The sequence below is a fragment of the Notolepis coatsorum genome, assembly GCF_963971535.1.
Source record: "Notolepis coatsorum genome assembly, chromosome: 3".
Lineage (NCBI taxonomy): Eukaryota > Metazoa > Chordata > Actinopteri > Aulopiformes > Paralepididae > Notolepis > Notolepis coatsorum.
The window spans coordinates 183,418,468-183,441,500 of NC_140167.1; the positions used below are offsets into that span (position 1 = coordinate 183,418,468).

At 47.3% G+C, this 23,033-nt stretch overlaps 1 protein-coding gene across 1 annotated transcript in view; it reads right to left on the reverse strand.

Annotated features, from left to right (window-relative positions):
* Nucleotides 1–3,717: 3,717 nt before the first annotated feature.
* mao (monoamine oxidase) overlaps nucleotides 3,718–23,033 on the reverse strand; it is a gene marked incomplete at its 3' end in the record, with an annotated part of 102,156 nt that continues 82,840 nt past the window's right edge. Inside the window, exons 4-12 of the mRNA XM_084310678.1 lie at nucleotides 17,128–17,232; nucleotides 14,919–15,010; nucleotides 10,140–10,281; nucleotides 6,514–6,663; nucleotides 5,734–5,893; nucleotides 5,513–5,609; nucleotides 5,103–5,156; nucleotides 4,949–5,006; nucleotides 3,718–3,819 (exon numbers count right to left, since the gene is read on the reverse strand). Coding sequence (XP_084166804.1) covers nucleotides 3,718–3,819; nucleotides 4,949–5,006; nucleotides 5,103–5,156; nucleotides 5,513–5,609; nucleotides 5,734–5,893; nucleotides 6,514–6,663; nucleotides 10,140–10,281; nucleotides 14,919–15,010; nucleotides 17,128–17,232 — 960 coding nt within the window. The remainder of the gene's footprint in view (nucleotides 3,820–4,948; nucleotides 5,007–5,102; nucleotides 5,157–5,512; nucleotides 5,610–5,733; nucleotides 5,894–6,513; nucleotides 6,664–10,139; nucleotides 10,282–14,918; nucleotides 15,011–17,127; nucleotides 17,233–23,033) is intronic.

Sequence of the window (23,033 nt, forward strand, 5' to 3'; positions counted from 1 at the left end):
CAATTTGGAGTGAGCCTCTCCATAAGTATAATTTGTTTTCAGCACTTCAAAAAGGGAGGATCCGTCAGTGTAGACCAGTCCATCTGCTGCTGACTGAGGTTGTTCTGGTATAACATTAGGGGGCGACAGCGGCTCAGTTCGATTCTGGCTCCTCTGGCAGCGTGTCGAAGTGTCCTTGAGCACAAGACACTTAACCCCTAGCAGCTGCTCCGATGAGCAGTTGGGCATCTTGCGCGGTCGCCTACACCGTCGGTGTGGGAACGTGTGATATGATCGCGCTGCGACTGCGAAAGCCCGGTTTCCCTTCGTCACCAGTCTTGTGTGGGGGATTTTTAGGCAGATTTGGTTGTTTGATCTGAGGGATCTGGAGCTGGTTGATTGGACCAGGAGTTCTTTATGTAGGCTGGGGCGAGACCGTTTAGGGATTTGTATGTGAACATGAGGATTCGAAATGGTATTTGTTGTTTTACCGGGAGCCAGTGTAGAGATACAAGGACCGGGAGATGTGTGAGTGAATGTGTGAGTGAACAGGTAAGTGAACGGGTGAACGTGAGGCGTAAGTTGTAAAGCATTATATAAAGGCAGTCCGTCGACAGGAGCCAGTATTAACACAGAGGTGAAGGTGACAGGAGCCAGTATTAGCTTGAATGGCCCTTCTAAGGTTTCTCTCCTCCACACTGCCTGTGGAGCTTTTTTCCCTATTGTTAGGTTTTAGTAAGTTTTTCCTTACCTTCGCGTGGGGGTATGTCTGGGAGTGCTTGCATTCTTTCATTTATTTGCATTCATCTAAAAATGTTTGGACCTTATGGTGTTCTTGTTCTGTTCTTGACTTATTGTTATGTTTCTTCTGACTTGTTTAAAGAAGACCTGTACGGCCCATGGGGACATTAACGTGTGTTGTCGGGCCCTATAAATAAATTTGATTTGATTTTGATTTAGCACAGAGGTGAAGGTGACAGGAGCCAGTATTAGCACAGAGGTGGTGACAGGAGCCAGTATTAGCAGCACAGAGGTGGAGGTGACAGGAGCCAGTATTAGCACAGAGGTGGAGGTGACAGGAGCCAGTATTAGCACAGAGGTGGAGGTGACAGGAGCCAGTATTAGCACAGAGGGGGAGGTGACAGGAGCCAGTAGTGGAGGTGACAGGAGCCAGTATTAGAACAGAGGTGGAGGTGACAGGAGCCAGTATTAACACAGAGGTGGTGACAGGAGCCATTATTAGCAGCACAGAGGTGGAGGTGACAGGAGCCAGTATTAACACAGAGGTGAAGGTGACAGGAGCCAGTATTAGCACAGAGGTGAAGGTGACAGGAGCCAGTATTAGCACAGAGGTGGAGGTGACAGGAGCCAGTATTAACACAGAGGTGGAGGTGACAGGAGCCAGTATTAGCACAGAGGTGAAGGTGACAGGAGCCAGAATTAGCACAGAGGTGGAGGTGACAGGAGCCAGTATTAGCACAGAGGTGGGTGACAGGAGCCAGTATTAGCACAGAGGTGGAGGTGACAGAGCAGTATTAGCACAGAGGTGAGGTGACAGGAGCCAGTATTAGCACAGAGGTGGAGGTGACAGGAGCCAGTATTAGCACAGAGGTGGACCTGGTGACAGGAGCCAGTATTAGCACAGAGGTGGAGGGTGACAGGAGCCAGTTATTAGCACAGAGGTAGAGGTGACAGGAGCCAGTATTAGCACAGAGGTGGAGGTGACAGGAGCCAGTATTAGCACAGAGGTGGAGGTGACAGGAGCCAGTATTAGCAGCACAGAGGTGGAGGTGACAGGAGCCAGTATTAGCACAGAGGTGGAGGTGACAGGAGCCAGTATTAGCACAGAGGTGGAGGTGACAGGAGCCAGTATTAGCACAGAGGTAGAGGTGACAGGAGCCAGTATTAGCAGCACAGAGGTGGAGGTGACAGGAGCCAGTATTAGCACAGAGGTGGAGGTGACAGGAGCCAGTATTAGCACAGAGGTGGAGGTGACAGGAGCCAGTATTAGCACAGAGGTGGAGGGTGACAGGAGCCAGTATTAGCACATAGGTGGAGGTGACAGGAGCCAGTATTAGCAGCACAGAGGTGGAGGTGACAGGAGCCAGTATTAGCACAGAGGTGGAGGTGACAGGAGCCAGTATTAGCACAGAGGTGGAGGTGACAGGAGCCAGTATTAGCACAGAGGTAGAGGTGACAGGAGCCAGAATTAGCACAGAGGTGAAGGTGACAGGAGCCAGTATTAGCACAGAGGTGGAGGTGACAGGAGCCAGTATTAGCACAGAGGGGGAGGTGACAGGAGCCAGTATTAGCACAGAGGTGGAGGTGACAGGAGCCAGTATTAGCACAGAGGTGGAGGTGACAGGAGCCAGTATTAGCACAGAGGTGGAGGTGACAGGAGCCAGTATTAGCACAGAGGTAGAGGTGACAGGAGCCAGTATTAGCACAGAGGTGGTGACAGGAGCCAGTATTAGCAGGTGACAGGAGCCAGTATTAGCACAGAGGTGGAGGTGACAGGAGCCAGTATTAGCACAGAGGTGGAGGTGACAGGAGCCAGTATTAACACAGAGGTGGTGACAGGAGCCAGTATTAGCACAGAGGTGGGTGACAGGAGCCAGTATTAGCACAGAGGTGGAGGTGACAGGAGCCAGTATTAACACAGAGGTGGAGGTGACAGGAGCCAGTATTAGCACAGAGGTGGAGGGTGACAGGAGCCAGTATTAGCACAGAGGTGAAGGTGACAGGAGCCAGTATTAACACAGAGGTGGAGGTGACAGGAGCCAGTATTAGCACAGAGGTGGTGACAGGAGCCAGTATTAGCACAGAGGGGGAGGTGACAGGAGCCAGTATTAGCACAGAGGTAGAGGTGACAGGAGCCAGTATTAACACAGAGGTGAAGGTGACAGGAGCCAGTATTAGCACAGAGGTGGAGGTGACAGGAGCCAGTATTAACACAGAGGTGAAGGTGACAGGAGCCAGTATTAACACAGAGGTGAAGGTGACAGGAGCCAGTATTAGCACAGAGGTGGTGACAGGAGCCAGTATTAGCACAGAGGTGGTGACAGGAGCCAGTATTAGCACAGAGGTGAAGGTGACAGGAGCCAGTATTAGCACAGAGGTGGAGGTGACAGGAGCCAGTATTAGCACAGAGGTGGAGGTGACAGGAGCCAGTATTAGCACAGAGGTGGAGGTGACAGGAGCCAGTATTAGCACAGAGGTGAAGGTGACAGGAGCCAGTATTAGCACAGAGGTGGAGGTGACAGGAGCCAGTATTAGCAGCACAGAGGTGGAGGTGACAGGAGCCAGTATTAGCAGCACAGAGGTAGAGGTGACAGGAGCCAGTATTAGCACAGAGGTGGAGGTGACAGGAGCCAGTATTAGCAGCACAGAGGTAGAGGTGACAGGAGCCAGTATTAGCACAGAGGTAGAGGTGACAGGAGCCAGTATTAGCACAGAGGTAGAGGTGACAGGAGCCAGTATTAGCAGCACAGAGGTAGAGGTGACAGGAGCCAGTATTAGCACAGAGGTAGAGGTGACAGGAGCCAGTAGTAGCACAGAGGTGGAGGTGACAGGAGCCAGTATTAGCACAGAGGTAGAGGTGACAGGAGCCAGTAGTAGCACAGAGGTGGAGGTGACAGGAGCCAGTATTAGCACAGAGGTAGAGGTGACAGGAGCCAGTATTAGCACAGAGGTAGAGGTGACAGGAGCCAGAATTAGCAGCACAGAGGTGGAGGTGACTTACTTGCCGAACTGCGTGAGGATACCAGGGGGGAAGTAGGCCGTGTAGCAGCCGCCAGAGTACTCCTCCTCACACCAGTTCTTCTCCTCATAATGCACAGGCTGGCAGGGGGAGAGAGAGAGAGAGAGAGGGAGAGAGAGAGGGAGAGAGAGAGACAGAGCGGGGGGAGAGAGAGAGAGGGGAGAGAGAGAGAGGGGAGAGAGAGAGAGCGAGAGAGAGGGGGGGAGAGGGGAGAGAGAGACAGAGAGAGAGAGCGAGAGAGAGAGGGGGGGAGAGAGAGAGGGAGAGAGAGAGGGAGAGAGAGGGGGGGAGAGAGAGAGAGGGGGGAGAGAGAGATATATATATAGAGAGAGAGAGAGAGAGGGGGCGGAGAAAGATATATAGAGGGAGAGAGAGAGAGGGGAGAGATATATATATAGAGAGAGAGAGAGAGAGAGAGAGAGAGAGAGAGAGAGAGAGAGAGAGAGAGAGAGAGAGAGAGAGAGAGAGAGAGAGAGAGAGAGAGAGAGAGAGAGAGAGAGAGAGAGATTGGGGGAGAATGAGTTGAAGTACTCTAGAATAGCTGTATTAGTTGTGGGGCTGTGAGTGTCCACCGGGGACCTGGTTTATTTTTCTCATGCATGCTGTCCCACTTAGGGCCGGGTATTGAAATGTGATACTTTTATATATATCGATCAAATTGCTTCAAGTTACTATCGAGTGTAGAAAAAAAAGCGGTGGTATCGAAATTTGACACTCGGCTGATATCAAATTCCGATACCCAAGTAGTTAATCTCATCAGTGTCAGTGAGCCTATAAGGATGTTTGTTGTGAGATATAACATTTCTTCTGTTCAACCGGAATTCAAGAATCATCCAAAATGCAACAAGGCCTCCGATAGGCTCACGCGGCACACGTGACACAGTAACTCGGCAAAGTAAGGTATAGAAAAAGGTATAATTTTGGTGTCTGTATTGGCACCGGTATTAATGTCCTACCACCAGTGCTGAACAGGTTTTTAGCACTCCTGAATACTAGAAGTTAAAAACGTTCCAACTTTTTGCAAAATAGCTAAATAAATGGGTATTCAGAGGTAGCATAGCAACAGCAAGAGCAGGTTTCAGAGGAAGCATAGCAACAACAGCAGCAGTCACGAACAACGCTTCCCCTCAAGCATGGGTTTAGCGCTATATAGCGTTATAAATGAGGTGCCTGTTGAAAACAGACCCTCATCTCCATTCCTTCACTCACATGCAGAGCCTCCTCTGTGCCCAGCACTTTGGAGTAGATCTCACAGATCCTCTTCTTCCTACAGACAAAAGACCCAGGTTAGGCTCAGGCCTATCCGATTGCATGCAGGTCAGCATTAATATTGAAGGACTACACTTGTCTGAGACATGTCTACCTCTCCTCCTTGGTCAGCACCGATAGCTGTCTGCACTTGCGAGCGAGGATGAATCTGAAACGGAGGGTTGAAAGAGACACAGTTTCACATGGCGCATATTTATTCCTGGAGGTTTTCATGAGCCTTGGTGCTCTTTTACATACTGTATATATTTGTATATATACTGTACTACCATACTGTTTTTATACCTGTATCACTGTACATACTACGACTCTGTACATACATCTGATTAGCACTGACTCAGTAGTACACAGTACACTGACTCAGTAGTACTCATTTGTATATTTTGTACCCAGTTTAATCACCTGTACATTGTATATTACTACTGCAATTTACTGTTACATTTGCACTCTGGTAATGACAATACATTTGAATCTAATCTAATCTATTTACTCTTCTATTGTATTTACCCCATAATGGCGGGTACACTCCCATCAGGCTTTGTGTCGTCCAGAGTCAGGCCAATGGGAGATCCTTCCTCCTCAATCACCATACTGCCACAGTAACCTGAAAGAGATAAAGATGGAGATAATTAAATAACATAATATAACAGTTCCCCCACTTAAAATAAAGGTAGATATTGTATAGATCCCTCCCTCCCCCCCCGCCCCCACCCCCCCTTCCTCCTCACCCTTATTCCTCCAGAAGTTCTCCTTGTAGTAGACCATGCACTTGATGACGGAGCCCATTGGTACCCTGCTGATCAGCTGGTTCCTCAGAGGAGGAAGCTCGGGGTTAAAGTGCATCTTCATGTTCAGGACAGGCGGTGTGGCCAGGATCACATACTTGGCCTGAGACGAAGAACGCACAGCAGAGAGGAGTTACAGTAGTACGATTTCGGCAGTAGCACGGGAGGTAGAGCGCTCATCTGGTAATCTGAAGGTTCCTGGTTCAATTCATGTGGAAGTGTCCTTGAGCAAAACACTTAAGGCTGGTTGGCACCTTGCATGGCTGCCTTCGCTCTCGGTGTGTGTGTGTGTGTGTGTGTGTGTGTGTGTGTGTGTGTGTGTGTGTGTGTGTGTGTGTGTGTGTGTGTGTGTGTGTGTGTTTGTGTGTGAGTGAATGGTTGAATGTGAGTCAGGAGTTGTAAAGTGGTCTGCAAACTCGCTATAAAAAGTGCTATAAAAAGTCCATTTACCATTTGTACATTGTCTCCCGATCTTTGCTGTGTAGTGCTATAAACAGCCGACAACAATTATAAGTAAAATATATGGCAGTGAATCCACATACAATGATATCAAACTTATCCAACCTCTAGGTGGCACTGTAGGACAATATTGAAATCATTGCCGCTCCCTCAAGACCTTGTGGTTTGTATAAAGTCACTTGTCAAGGTGAGGCCAGGCCGATTACAGAGCAAATGGAATAGCGGTGCAGTGGCAGGGAGTTTACACTGTAGTTACTTACTGACCGTGTACGTTTGTTTGTCGAGTGTCTCCACCACCACCAGCTCTCCGGTCTGGTCGATCCGGTAGACCGGGGACTGCAGTTTGACGAGGTCGCCCAGCTCGTCGGCCATGCCCTCACTGATCTGGCTGGAGCCGCCGAGAAACTTCCTCTCCTGCAGGGGGCAGAAGAGTGCGTCCAGTGACGTTAAGGTTCGGGTCAAGGTAAGTGTTAGGTTTATAAACGTAAAGAATTCCTGGGTGAGAAGTTCTGGCTTTGCGGCAATTTGCCAACAAGTGATGCCCAGAGGGAAACGGCAGCACTTCCTGTAACCACCCGTATCCCTTCTAGACCGGGTCAAGAGGTCACAGAGGAAGACAACCAGAGGAAGAACATCCAACACTACTGCTCTACCTGTGGGGAGACCACTACAGTCCTGCAGGACACATACAGGGTAGAGGCAGAGTGGGGAGACCACTACAGTCCTGCAGGACACATACAGGGTAGAGGCAGAGTGGGGAGACCACTACAGTCCTGCAGGACACATACAGGGTAGAGGCAGCGTGGGGAGACCACTACAGTCCTGCAGGACACATACAGGGTAGAGGCAGCGTGGGGAGACCACTACAGTCCTGCAGGACACATACAGGGTAGAGGCAGAGTGGGGAGACCACTACAGTCCTTCAGGACACATACAGGGTAGAGGCAGAGTGGGGAGACCACTACAGTCCTGCAGGACACATACAGGGTAGAGGCAGAGTGGGGAGACCACTACAGTCCTGCAGGACACATACAGGGTAGAGGCAGAGTGGGGAGACCACTACAGTCCTGCAGGACACATACAGGGTAGAGGCAGCGTGGGGAGACCACTACAGTCCTGCAGGACACATACAGGGTAGAGGCAGCGTGGGGAGACCACTACAGTCCTGCAGGACACATACAGGGTAGAGGCAGAGTGGGGAGACCACTACAGTCCTTCAGGACACATACAGGGTAGAGGCAGAGTGGGGAGACCACTACAGTCCTGCAGGACACATACAGGGTAGAGGCAGAGTGGGGAGACCACTACAGTCCTGCAGGACACATACAGGGTAGAGGCAGCGTGGGGAGACCACTACAGTCCTGCAGGACACATACAGGGTAGAGGCAGAGTGGGGAGACCACTACAGTCCTGCAGGACACATACAGGGTAGAGGCAGCGTGGGGAGACCACTACAGTCCTGCAGGACACATACAGGGTAGAGGCAGAGTGGGGAGACCACTACAGTCCTTCAGGACACATACAGGGTAGAGGCAGAGTGGGGAGACCACTACAGTCCTGCAGGACACATACAGGGTAGAGGCAGCGTGGGGAGACCACTACAGTCCTGCAGGACACATACAGGGTAGAGGCAGCGTGGGGAGACCACTACAGTCCTTCAGGACACATACAGGGTAGAGGCAGAGTGGGGAGACCACTACAGTCCTGCAGGACACATACAGGGTAGAGGCAGAGTGGGGAGACCACTACAGTCCTGCAGGACACATACAGGGTAGAGGCAGAGTGGGGAGACCACTACAGTCCTGCAGGACACATACAGGGTAGAGGCAGCGTGGGGAGACCACTACAGTCCTGCAGGACACATACAGGGTAGAGGCAGCGTGGGGAGACCACTACAGTCCTGCAGGACACATACAGGGTAGAGGCAGCGTGGGGAGACCACTACAGTCCTGCAGGACACATACAGGGTAGAGGCAGCGTGGGGAGACCACTACAGTCCTGCAGGGAATACTGTATACAGGATAGAAGCAGAGTGGTGCTACGATTGCACAGACCTCACAGACCTCAGCCTCGGTCAAACCTCAGAGTGCAGACTAGGCTCCAGTAATGGATGGACTAAGCCCTGCTAAGCTCCCCACACGTCGCCAATCTCCATGTTAGACCAACCCCACCTCCACGGACCAACTCCTGTCCACCACTCATATAAATTCTACAATTTACGAGACAGGATATCCTGAAATCCTGCCAACTGCACCATGTGTTCATGGCACCTAAGGAGGGGAAGTTCCCCCCCATGGGGAAAATGAGGACAAACTGAATCCTCGCTGGCGTGGTGATTGATGATCGTGCTCGAAATTCAGCTCCCTTCTCTACTAACTCACTCGCAGGTCCAAACATCTCAAACTTGCGTGGGCTAAATTGTTTCACACTGAGCGGGAAGATTGTGTCCCGGTTATTGCATTACTGAAGCTCAGTTGGCCCATGGAACGTTTCGGGGAGCGGCCGCTGAGCGGTGCTGCGCGCTGTGGCAGCAGAGGGGAGATACGGGGAGGCAGTGGGTCTGGCCAAGGCCGTGTTGCACAGATTTAAATGGACACTGACCTTTTCCATATGGTTAGAGTCAACTCCTCTTGTATCTCTGCCTGATCACAAACACATTGTGCGCTTTCCACTGCGACACTCTGGACGGCTTTGGCTGCCGGCCCTCCCAACAAAGACTAACCTGTCGTGAATATTTGCGCACAGACTTTAAAAGGGGTGATGTTATGTGTCCTTTCATGGATCAAAGAGAAGTTCCTTGTTCTTTCTGGGGTCAAAGGAGAGCTGTACGATGACAGGCTTTTCACAGAGGGGCTGCTTTCATCAAGCCCTCTCAATTCACAGTAATATTTCTTAGAGTTACTTTAACCCTTTGTGAAGTGAACATTCTAAAAGATGATGTCACCATGGCTACTGGTCATTGAAACCAGTACCACTTGAGAATGTACTTCTCAAGTAAAACTCTTGAGAAAACATTACAAAAACCTGAAAGGGTTTGTGTGTAAACTCCTACAAACTGTAGCTTTAACACAGACATGGCCAATGTCTTCCACATAAGATTACTCTCACTACATAAGGAGCTGTATAAAAGCCCATATGAACTGAACAACTGAATACATGTGTCTGTCTTCACTTTAATCTTCACCTCAAGACTTCCCAGTCCACGTAAGGCTGTCACTTGTGTGTGCATGCATTTGAAAGGGGCAGTTCTATCAAACAGGAAGTGACAATGGAGCTCACAAAACAACGTCCTCCGATTACCCAAAACACGGCCCCCTTCCTCTGTGGCCATGGCAACAGGGCCACTCAGCCTTCCAAAGTAAGAAGCAGAATGGTCTCCTACTGGCCTCCCAAGAAAACAGCCTTTGTCAAGCCAATAATTATGCTCGGCTGATTTGAGGTATTCCGAGGACAAGGATAAGGGGATAATTTGGGTAGCAATGCTGAACATGCTGCTCTTATCTGTAAATTTTTTATGTATCCATATCTGTTCCCATCCTGTACATACCCCAACAGTTAATATTTTACTATGTTTACATTACCTGCACATATAAAAACAAAATCAGCCCATTGACACAGTAGTTGTTTACCCTTGAGTATATTGCTGCTTAACATGTTTATGTCTGTATATATAGCACCCCCCCCTTTTTATTTCCTTTACTTCCCCTATATATGTATAATCTGTTCCTATCTGTTATCTTGAGTGACACCTCTCACCGCATTGGTGCCGTGACCTTGATCGCATAGTCAGGGTTTTCTATTGCAAAAAGAGCGGGGGTGGGGGGGTTAAGACTTAACTCTCCAACTCACAAACACGGATACAATTAGAACTTGTGTGCATGTTGACCCACCTGTCCTCCGTTGGTGGTGGAGAAGATCCTCATGGTTCCTCCACACTGTTTGACGTACCAGAGGAACCAGAGAGCCGACACCTCGTGGGGTTCAGAGGTCACGTTCACGTTGAGGAACAGCGTGGCGAAGCGGCGGACCTTACTGGGAGACGGGGGAGAGGGAGGAAGTAGATAGATAGATAGATAGATAGATAGATAGATAGATAGATAGATAGATAGATAGATAGATAGATAGATAGATAGATAGATAGATAGATAGATAGATAGATAGATAGATAGATAGATAGATAGATAGATAGATACTTTATTAATCCCCTTGGGGAAATTCAGGTATCCAGTAACAGCTCAGGCAGTTAACAGACAATAGAGCAATAAAAAAGGACAACCAGTACAACAAACAAACAATGAAGGTCAGCGCTGGGGTACAAAGTTGTGATGACTTAAATAAATAAATGGTGAGCACTATTGTCACATCAAATAAAATAAAATTGCTATATAAAATTACAGTGTACACATTTAAAATAAATTTAAAATTAATTGCACATTGTCCCAATGGGGGGGGGGGGGGGTGCCCAGGCCATGAGAGAGAGAGTGTTATGGTTTGTAACCGACCCCAATCGCACAACACAAGACAGGTATGAGAGTAAGCCAAAACAGGGCAAATATTTATTATAGAACAAAAAGCGGCACAGTCCCTTTAAGGGAGAACACAAAAACACTAGAGTCAAGGAAATATGGAAAATGCGGCACTGTGCCTTTAAGAGGCGAACAGGCTAAGGGACTAAGGCTAAGGGCCAGGGCTAAGGGCCAGGGCTAAGTGTCAGGGCCAGGACCAGGGGCACTGGAGAGGGGGACAGGGACAGAGGCCCGGAGAGGCGGGCTGGAGACAGGGACAGAGAACAGGGTTAAGGCCTTGGACAGGGCGAGGGCCAGAGCTGCTTACAGGGATGAGGACAGGGTTCCGACGGCGGAGGCCGGGCACGGGGACAGGGGCCCGACGGCGGAGGCCTGGCACGGGGACAGGGGCCCGACGGCGGAGGCCTGGCACGGAGATCCTCTTCGTCCCTACACAGAGTAGGGCTCTGCTGCTCTTAACGGAATCCTCCTCCTCCTCCTCGGATGCTGCAGACGGGCAGCGCAGAACACAGGGGGTCCCAGGGGACCGGGGCGAGAACACGCCATCCTCCCGTGGAAATAGGGAGCGATGACGAGCCGGGGTCCGAGGGGAACGGGATGAGCACCCGCCATCCTCCCGTGGAATAATAGGGAGCGACGGCGAGCCTCACCCCAGGAACGAGGATCACGAAGAGACGCCATCCTCCCGTGGAAATAGGGGGTGATGGCTGGCACGTCGTCTCACGCCGGAGACGCGGCAGGTGATGGTAACGTACAGAATACAGACCAGCACACAGAACTCCATGAACACAGAACGACCCGACAAGGACTGGAGGGGAGCCTGCAACCTCTCAAGTACTCTCCCGAGCAGATTGCAAACTCCCAACAGGTGCGTGAAGGTAGAGGAACAAGAACGTCCAAGGGTGGGGGCTGGTGAAGGAGAGTAGACAGGGAAAATTATCGCAAGGGTGGGGGCTGGTGAAGGAGAGTAGACAGGGAATGTCCAAAGGTGGGGGCTGGTGAGGAGAGGACAGGGAAAAAAGGTCCAGGGAAACAGGCGAATCCTCACAGAGAGAGAGAGAGGGGGGGGGGGGGGTCACATGGTGTTGAACAGACTGATGGCTGTGGGGACAAAGGACAGCCTGAACCGCTCAGTCCGCGAGCGCAGCGATAAAAGTCGTCCACTGCGACTGCTCCTCTTAGAGATTATAAAACTAGGCTGTTTGATCATCTATCGATGCGATCGCCTGGCCCCGCCCGGACTCTCTTCTGGGTCAAAGAGTCTGGCACGGTAAGTTCCTCTGACGCAGCAGACAGTAGAGGTCTAAGTGAACGGTCTAAGTGAAGGCACCCCGAGAGAGACTTTCCCTCTGACGCAGCAGACAGTAGAGGTCTAAGTGAAGGCACCCCGAGAGAATCATGTGTAGACTTTCCCTCTATTGTCTGCATTCAAACCTTCCCTCAGTGAGCTGACAGTTTTGATGAGGTACTCTATCTGAAAACCATTAGCACACATTTGGTTGTTGGGTAGCTAAACCTAATGCAGTGCCAGAGTGTAAGCTACAGTACAGACCGCATCATCATAAAACATATCTGCCACCTTTTAACTCTTTCACGGCCATACCCGAGTATAGTCTGGTTATCTTGCCAGCGGTTGAGCGCCAGAAACCCGAGTATACTCAGGTTTTGATCCTTTGATATTTTCCTTTGATCTATTGTTCTATACGGTCAGCCGGAGCCATCTAGATGTCTATGATTCATCTACCTACTGTACGTTGGAATTGCAATAACAATCGAATATCACCAGGTGTCAATATCGCTACCTTTGAACTGGAATGGCTTGGTGTGGAATCTGTGGATACATGTTTTCCTTTTTTTTGGTAAGGGCTACTCCTCCTGCTTGAACAGAGATTCACAGCGATCGCCTCGAAATTCCGTTGCCGAAGCGTATTTCCCATCGAAACATGTATAGACATATACACTGGTAATCGCGATGGCGATGCGATCACTTTTTACCGAACCTGAAATTATTTTTTTCTAATGATCACAGTTTTGTGTTTTACCGGACGTAAAACATGCTCGGCAAACACAATCACAGTTTTGAGTTAAAACGACCCCCCCCCCCCCCCTCCTTGATGATTTTGTGAAGGTACTGGGAGTATTTGGGGTTTCAGGGAATCAACCAGACGATTCCGGCTTATTGCATATAATGCGTCCTATCTCGCAATCTATGGAAAAAGACTGGATTATTCCGGAAATGGGGCGCTGTTTAGCGTGTAACAAACTACAGTGTGTAGAAATGAGCTGATTCGTCTGGAGCTGATTCGTCTGTAATGGATTATGAACAATGGGTGTAAAATGAGCCATACTATTGTCTCCATAGCTATAATACAGAACACACGATGGGTCTGCAAACATAGCTAAAACGGTCATTAACACTTTGCGTGCCAGCAGGGGGCGCACGATTAAGCGCTTGAGTGCCGGCGCTGTATTCAATGGGAGGGCAAGCACAATTGCGAACGCATAAACTATATCTTAAATTATGGCTATGTGTCTAATACGCCCGTCGCTTATCAATGACTTGTTTGCAGTCAACATTGTCGAAACGGATTGTTTTTTTTTTTAATCGGTACATTTCCGTTTTATACCATTTTGAAAAACGTTCGTTTTTGGAAACTTCCAGAAAAAAGGTGATTCTGCAGGAATCGCGCTTTAGTGGAATACACAAAACACGTTTTAATTTTTCGGCCTATTTATGAATCGTTTTCAAATAAACGCTAGATTATCGATAGTATATGTGTACTTATGCACGCTAGAGAAGCGGGCTGAAAAATCTATTATCTTATTTCCTGATCAGCACACACACACACACGCACACACACACACGGGACACGCTGAGATATAGGTGAAAGACTGGTAAAATAGATTCCTTACCTCAGATCAGATGTTCTCCAAAAAGATTATTCCAATTCCTGATCGCCATTCCAAATACCGATATCATTTATTGATCCAACGCTGGGTACTGTAAACACATATTCCACGCTGTTCTGCGGCTCTGCAATGAATGGGATCGTCTCCGGTTACATGCCTGACAAGTAAAATGTGGATTCCGGACTCTTTTTTTCCCATCCATTTCATTCAGTCCAATCCAATGGGTGCAATACCATCCGGAGAGACGATAGGGGGCGGTATTTTCCCTGTTCGAGCTCAGATAGATCCCCAATGGTAACGTTGACTTGACTTGACTTATGAGGCTAGATTGATGAAAAATGAATGGAAATCGCTAATAAAAAAAATAACGATTAAATAACGAGATTTCTCGTCGTTGGCACTCAACGCATGGCATGAAATAACGCGATTTCTCGTGGCTGGCACTCAATGTGTTAACGCTGGCGCCAAACAGTGCAGATGGCGATAGCTGCTGGCCGTGAATGAGTTAAGACGGCGCCGTTTTGCTATTTTTGGAAGTGGGGGGTGGAGGGGCACACCTACCGTGTCAGACTATGATTATAGAATAGAGTTTCGACAGTGCCTACATTCGACGAAATACAACCCTGATCTTAGATATTTACTTATTCCATTATATTTGGCTTCTAATTCGAGAATAAATGTGCTTCCGGGCGGCTGGGTGGCGTAGCGGAGATTGCGCTCGTCACCAATGCAAGAGACTCCGGTCTCGAATCCCGGTGTCAGCATTGCCTGCGGCTTGGGCCAGTCGTCATACTATCTCAATTGGCAGAGGTAGCGGGTGGAAGTCGATGGGTGGGGATTGAACGTTGTGGACAGCGACTCCTACAGGTCGGTTGGGTGACGCCTGCACAGCAGAGACAGGAAGTATCAGGGGCAGCGTGAGCCTCCCACGCGTTACTCCTCGCCACTGAGAGTCCGCGCTGTCTGGTGAAAAGATGCGACAGGCTGCCTCCTCGTGTACCGGAGGGGACACATGATGCAAGGCTTCTATCCCCACTACAACCGACCAGTGGGGGGCATAGTCTAGCAACGTTCAAGACAGGGGAGGGGAGAATTGGCAATACGAAATTGGGATGGGAGAAAAATAGAAAAATAAGGAGAAAAAGTGGATAAAAAAAAAGAGAATAAATGTGCTTCCAATGAAGGTCTGTAAGAAGTACAGTCCGATAGGGAGCTGAGGCGTCCTGTTGCTACCTGGTCCAGCAGATCTTGTCAAAGAGCTCTTTCATGGACATCTTGTCCCACTCCTCGGCGTGGGGAGCCCTCCATGGTGCCTCTCTGGGGATCTAAAACACCACAGAGTGGGGTGAGAGAGAGGGAGAGGAGAGAGAGGGGGGGGAGAGAGGGGAGAGAGAGGGAGAGAGAGGGGGGGAGAGACAGGGGAGAGAGAGGGGGAGAGAGAGATGATGAAGATGATTTTTTATTAGATTATTATTTTCTCAAGCAATGACATGGAAAAAACCCAAAACAATTCTTTTTTTAAAGAGAACATAACTCAATTTACATGTTCGAAAAAGAGTAGGAAGAAGTATACACTTATTTAATCCTACCCCTTTTCCACTACTCAAAATTAATGTATTCCTTACTAATTGAATCCTTACAAAACAAATCTATATATACTATATATATGCAAAACATAAAAATATCAATATATGTAAAACATGAAGAAAACATGAAGAAAAAAAATGATTTAAACACCTGTGAATGTCAAATCCCTTCCTCATCCCTGTACCTTTTGAAAATAATTTCTTCATAACTCTGTTTGAATTGTCTTATATTTGGACATTGCTTAAAGGGGAACTATTTTACTATTTCTTTCACTATTTGGGCACTTTTACACAATTCCTGTGAGTCTATGGAACACCTCTGTAATATATATATATTTTTTTATACATTGTTTTGTATTTCTAATCAAGTCCTCAAAAACAGCATTTTTCTACCTCAAGATCTCGAGCCGTTTTGAGCCTGGGCTCCAGGTCCAGGTCCAGCCACTGTGTGCAGCTCATCTTGTATCTCAACATTAACATGCAGCGGTGTCTCTCCGACATCACAAATCATTACATTTTCAGATGACTCAGTTCAGTGAGGGTGAATATTGTGAGAGGAGAATTGGAAGAATGCGCCAATATGAGAATTTTGAGACATAGATCATATTAATATAAGTTCACATAGCTAGGAAACAATGCTAAACACTCAAAAAGGCCATTTATAAGATAGTTCCCCTTTAAGCACAACATTCAGACTGTTGCACAGTTTCACTCCACATGATCCTGGTTCTATTTAGCTCAGCGGGTACACCATGGTACTGACACTGCGAGGGTTAGGGATTTGATTCCGCTGAGACCACTCATACTGTAATACACTTTGGATAAAAGCATCCAGTGTTAGTGCACATGTATTGTGTATCAGATATCGATAACTGATGCCTAATAGTATCATGATATTGTTCCTTGTACTTTTTCCAAGCCTTTAACGAAAGACCATACATACTATAGTACAATGTCAACCTTGTAGCAGATAAAGATACATTTACTGTCTGTTTAATTGTATTATTATTTTTGTATCTACTTTTTCTCCCCATTTTTTTTATTTTTTATTTATCTTTTTCTTTTATAATTTTCATATTATCCAATTCTTCCCTCCCCTGTCTCGAACATTGCTAGATCATGCCTCCCACTGGTCGGCTGCAATGTGGACGAAGCCTTGCATCACGTGTCCCCTCCGGTACACAAGGAGGCAGCCGTCGCATCTTTTCACCTGCACAGCGCGATCTCTCAGTGGCGAGGAGTAACGTGTGGGAGGCTCACGCTGCCCCCGATACTTCCTGATTCTGCTGTACAGGCGCACCAACCGACCTGTAGGAGTCGCTGTCCACAACGTCTGATCCCCACCCACCGGCTTTCCCACCCCCTAATACTGCCAATTGTATTAGTATGAACGACCAGCCAAGCCGGAAGCAACGCAGAGAGCTGGGCTCGAACCCAGAATCTCCTGCGTTAGTGGCGAGCGCCTTGCCCACTGCGCCCCTGTTTAATTGTATTATTAAAACAAAACCAAATGTTTACATTTGTTTAAAATAATCCTGCAAGAACTTGTATTTCCTATTGATGAATACGAATGTTCATCTCTCCGCCTATAATAGTAATTGCTCAAATATTTTCATAAAATGTCAATATATTGCAACTTTTGTAGTCATATTTTTAATCGTATTCTGTATCGTGATATGTATTATTTCAGATTCTTGCCAATTGACCCATCTCAAACCCTGCCCTCTTTTATTGATCCTCCAATCACAACTGTAGCTTCCGAGGAAAGCAACAGTTGTGATTGGAGGATCAAGAAAGAATAAAGGGGGGGGATTTGAGATAGGCCAATACACAGCCCTGGCTGGGAGTCTGTTTACCTCGCTGCCCATCTCGTCCATCGTCCTCCACAGGTTGTTGAAGTCCATGAGAGTGAAGGGGTTCCACATTGGAGGGAAGGAGCCTTTGAATGGATAGGCCTTTCCCTGTTGAACACATATTTATTAGTCATCATCACCATCATCATCATTCATCACCATCATCATTAGAGCCTAACCAATATATAAATTGGCTTATCACAAATCAGTTTTGTCATCTATATTCAATTGAATTCAACCCTTTATTAAAAACTCGAAGAACCATTGAGGTGGTCCACATTTACAAGACAAGTGAAAATAAACAAGACAAACTGATAGCAATAGCTGCAACGTTTTTGCGATAGGCCACTCCCATTGCAATGTCCCCTTTTAGCCAATTGGCATGAACAGCATTATAGCATTGTAGAGCATTACGGAGAGTTGCAGGTTCTCAATGGCTAGTTGTACAGACTCAGCAATACAATACAATACAATATAAAAGGTAAAGAGGGCAGGACCCAAAATGTATCCTTGTGGAACACCTTTTGTTACCGGCAAGAACTCAAAACAGTTAAAAAAGCTTGCTCACTAAAATTCTCAAGATTCCTTTTGGTAACAGTGTGAGATTGTGTCTTCTTTAACCAAGTATTCCTGATACATATACATACAAAAGTACAAGCAATGATCACTGAATGATCACTGATCAATGAAGACACCACACTACAAATGATAATTTTGTCACTCCTATTGAAAAATATGTAATCAATTATGGTAGACCTATTTTTAGAGTTTTAGAGAGTTTTAGAGTTCTTTTTCAGATATGGCCTAGTTCAGTGATCATCTGGGATAAACGGAGGTCACCGCTAACCTCCGTGAGGCAATTAGACGTATTATTCAACCAATCAAGATCGTCATCAAACATAACAATCAATTCAACCTCGGAATACTGAGAGAATAAATCTGCTATCTGTTAAAGAGCCTACGGGTGTCTCTATCTATCTCAATCACCTACTCGAGATAGAACCCTGTGGCCGCCCGATATCCCCCAGCGAGGTGCTAAACTCGCCAAGTTCTCGGGTCAATTACTAATCCTAATCACGCTTACTTCATAGTCACTAGTTAGTTATATCCAGTTCATATGACATATAAGCGTAGAAGAGTTGTTAACCTCTTCTTTGTTTGTAATAAACCGAATGTCTGTCTGGGAGAACTCCTTGCCTATAATAATTATTATTATATCATCATTATCATTATCATCACCATCATCATCATTTTAGGAAAAGCCTATAATGCTAATCATTTGTAAGCCTGATGATATTACTACTCTTTTAATAAGTATTACTACTGCTAATAGTGTAATATTAGCGTAATAACATTAATAATCATTTGCAAGCCCCATAACCTCCTATCAGTTCTACAGGTCCATCAATCCGTGGCCCGATCATCCGGCCCTGCAGTGGCCAGACTCTGTTTCCCACAAACCCAATGGAGCCCGTCGAACACAGAGATACTGGCGCTTGCAAACAACAAATAGTGATATATATATCTATATTATATCCTTTATATAACTTTAGCTAAAAGCAGTAACCAGCAATTGATTTAATCTGTATGGCTTCCAGAATATAAGTATACCGTGTTACCTCAGATGAGAGCAGGGCGCGGCCAGCGTCGTGACACATTGTGATAAAGCAGCACGAATGAAAGCAGTCCACGAATTCAATAAGTATTTTAACAAAGTTGGTTTAATTAGAAAAAGTAAGTTACAAAGATTCTGTCTTGGAAATGTCCAATCCAGTGATAATAATATAAAACAAAACATCTCTCTCAAGCATAGCATAGCACTTTGCATCTAAAAAACAGGGTTTTGGCATAGGGACTCCACTCTGAAAAATAAACAGACTCGGTTCCAGTACATCGCTCAACCGTGTCTGCTGCTATAAGAATGGCAATCAAAAATCTCAAAACCAAAAATCTTTTAAAAAAGAATAAAAACTAAGAGCTTAGCATAGCTCTTCGAATCTAAAGAGTATTCTTCCTGGGGAGGTTTACTCAAAAATACCCAGGCTAGCTCCATTACACCGCTCAGCTAGGCCTGGGGCTACAAAAATCTCGATCTCAGAAAATCTAACCCAGAGCAAGCGAGCCGGGCTTTATATACCCAGGTTCTGCATCATACCAAGACATCCTGCCATTGGTCCACAAATACAGCCATGTCATTTTACCAGCCAATCAACACATAATTCAGTAAGGATGAAACCTCCTCCCCTTCTAGTCGTCACAGTAATTGGAGAAGTAACAGATTACTTTGTGTTGGGAAAAACCCTATGTCTTCATCTGTATCTAGTAGGCTAGCAGAGGCCCACAAGGCACATTCCTAAAGGCGAATGAAACAATTGCCCTGAAAAAGTAATATACAATACATGGTCCTTCTAGCATGAATAGCCTATACGCTTATATATATATATACAGATATATACAGATATATATATATATACCTGTACAATACAGTACTCATATACTTAAACACTGATTGATATGTTTACACATCATACATGTAGTTTTTAAAGTGTATAATGGCTCTTTCTTTTGACAGGGCAGGCAAGGGTTAAAATGTGCCACCCTGCTCTTAGCTTCTTGGAGTGGAATCTTTCAAGGCTGCATATAGAGGAAGCACATTCCTACCCACTCTAACAGAGAACGGACTCTGAGCAGCCCCCTGCATTATCAAATTATCATCGTCTCCTTTACTAGCAATGCCTATATATAGTTTATATAGTTATACAGGTTACATAAGTAGGAGGAAGAATACAAAAAGACTTTCGTCATAAATCGCTGACTTTCAGTGCGCTTTTGGTGCTTAGATCAGAGGCCTACTCGTCCTGTTATAATATGCTTAGATTTAAAACAGATATATACAATAAACATATGCTTAATCTTTTACATCATACAAGTGACAGAGAGAACAGGATGTCAAAATAAAAGGGTCACTTCGTGGCTCCCCCACACCCCCTCTGTCATCCTGGTCGGTCACTTTCCACTGTCCTAATGGCGTCTATACGGGGGGATGGGATGGCAATTGCGGGGTCACGATGGCTGTGACTCTCAACACCCCCTCTGTCATCTTGGTTCCCTGGTTCCCTGGCAGGACGGCCCGACAGGATAGGGGCCACGTCGTTGCTGGCGGGAAGACTTGCATCTGTTGTTCCCGGCCAATGCACCCAGTTGTTGCCGTCTGAAGAACACAATGTCATAGTTCTATGGTCACCCCCTCTGACCTCTTGGATCTCTGTCGTAGTTTGAGGTAGGTCGAATTGTCACTTCTCGGGCGACCCCACGGGTCCCCGAGAACTGTAGCAGCAGTCTTCTATTAAAGCGTGGTTGGCCTGGTCGGGTGACCCTGTCCGTAGGCCACGCAGGACATCACAGATACAGTCCACAGAGGATCTCTTTTCTATCTTCCAGGCCCATTCTGGGCTCTCGTCGCCTTGTAACTTGGGTCCAGGCCGATGTCTCCCTGTCTCCATGTCACAGGATATGTGGGCATAATATCCCCCGTTTCATCGCCTGCCAATTCTCCTTCACCTTCGTCGGATACGTCCTCCAATCCTGAGCTCCAGGTCGAGCCCGAGAGTGACTGAAAGGTGTGGCCTTTCAGAGGAGGCCCCTTGCTGATAGGTCTCAGTTTGGCCAGTTTAGCTCTCGTTCCGAGGTCTAGGAGGTTCGCCCCTTGGGTACTGAACTCTCTTCCTAGATCTTGACCTAGATGAGGACCTTGAGGATGCTCTGGAGCTTGACCTATCCCGGTCTTCCTCCATTTCTGAGTCCTGATCTGGATCAGTGTACTCCTGTTTGCTACTTGCTGCACCATCCACCGACTCCGGGGGACAGCCCCCCCATCTAAGAATGCTCCTGGCCTGAGATAGGGCAGGTTCTGATCCTTCAGGTTCAAACTGTACTGTCGGTCTCCTTGTGTTCTGACGTGAGCACTACAACAGTGAGGTCTCTTCTCTTGTACCGACATGCTACAACACGGAGGTCTCCTCGTGTGTTCTGACGTAAGCACTACAACAGTGAGGTCTCTTCTCTTGTACCGACGTGCTACAACACGGAGGTCTCCTCTTGTGTTCTGACGTAAGCACTACAACAGTGAGGTCTCTTCTCTTGTACCGACATGCTACAACACGGAGGTCTCCTCTTGTGTTCTGACGTAAGCACTACAACAGTGAGGTCTCTTCTCTTGTACCGACGTGCTACAACACGGAGGTCTCCTCTTGTGTTCTGACGTAAGCACTACAACAGTGAGGTCTCTTCTCTTGTACCGACGTGCTACAACACGGAGGTCTCCTCTTGTGTTCTGACGTAAGCACTACAACAGTGAGGTCTCTTCTCTTGTACCGATGTGCTACAACACGGAGGTCTCCTCTTGAGAATGGCGCTGAGAATGGCGCTGCATCGACCGGCTGCCTTTCTGTTCGCTCCGTCGAGACTGTGCTTACTTTTGTTAATATTTATAGTTTTAAGAGTTTTGTCTGTACCAACAGTAGGTGCATTTAATGTGTATGACCGTCAGTCACTTATAGACATCGGATTACGGGAAACTTACCGATTGGATTACTCACTGGACCAGCTTTCCGAACCGCAACAATGGCCTGAGGAGATTCTCCGGAGAATGGGACCAGATCCTTTGTTCCTTGATCCCAGGAACATAGGAACCAGACGGCGTGGGAAGAGAGCTGGGATCCGTAACAGGCTGAGATCCAGACACCACCGAACGCCATTGCCCAGTATATTGCTAGCCAATGTACAATCAATTGACAATAAACTGGATGACATCCGAGCAAGGATTCAATACCAAAGAGACGTCAGAGACTGCAACGTTCTCTGCTTCACCGAAACGTGGCTCACGCCGGACGTTCCAGACCACGCAATCCAACCAGCAGAACACTTCTTTATACACCGCAAGGATCGTACAGCAGAGTCCGGTAAACAACGTGGAGGAGGTATTGCCTTCATGTTTAACAACAATTGGAGCGATCCAACTAACGTGAAGGAATTATCCAACCACTGCTGCCCAGACCTGGAATATATAACCATCAAGTGTCGTCCTTTCTTCCTCCCGAGGGAGTTAACGGCGATCATCCTTGTAGGAGTGTATATTCCACCGCAAGCCAGTAACAACGTTGCGCTCTCCAGACTCCACGACGAGGTAAATAGAATACAAGCGGCGAACGTTAACGCCGCCATTTTAGTGCTGGGTGATTTCAATAGCGCCAATCTGAGAAAGGTATTACCTGACTTCTATCAGCATGTGACTTGCAACACCAGAGGCGGTAACATCCTAGATCACTGTTACACGCAATTTAAAGGTGGCTACAAGGCTCATTCTGATAGTGGCTTTGGTAAATCAGATCACGCGTCCATCTTTCTTTCACCAATGTACAAACAGAGAATCAAAAGTACTCCTGTAGTCTCGCGAGAGGTGCAGAAATGGGATTTGACGTCAGAGGAGACGCTCCAGTCTGCGTTTGACTGCACAGACTGGAATGTGTTCCGCGACACAGATAACATTAATGTCTACACGGAGACAGTGCTGGACTATGTTTGTACTTTGGTGGAAGAAACAATCCCCACTACCAAAATGAGAGTTTACCCAAATCAAAAACCCTAGGTAGACAAATCCGTCCGTGAAGCTCTGAGAGAGCGCACCAAAGCATACAACGACGGCCTAGTGGCAGGCAACATGAATGACCACAAGGTGGCGCGATACAACGTAAGGAGGACAGTGTCAGAGGCCAAACGGCGCTACAGGGATAAAATTGAACTCCAGTTTGAACAAGCTGACTCTAGAGCTATGTGGCAGGGGCTCAAAACGATGACAGACTACAAAGGCGCCTCCCTCAAACTGAACAGTGACATCTCCTTAGCAAATG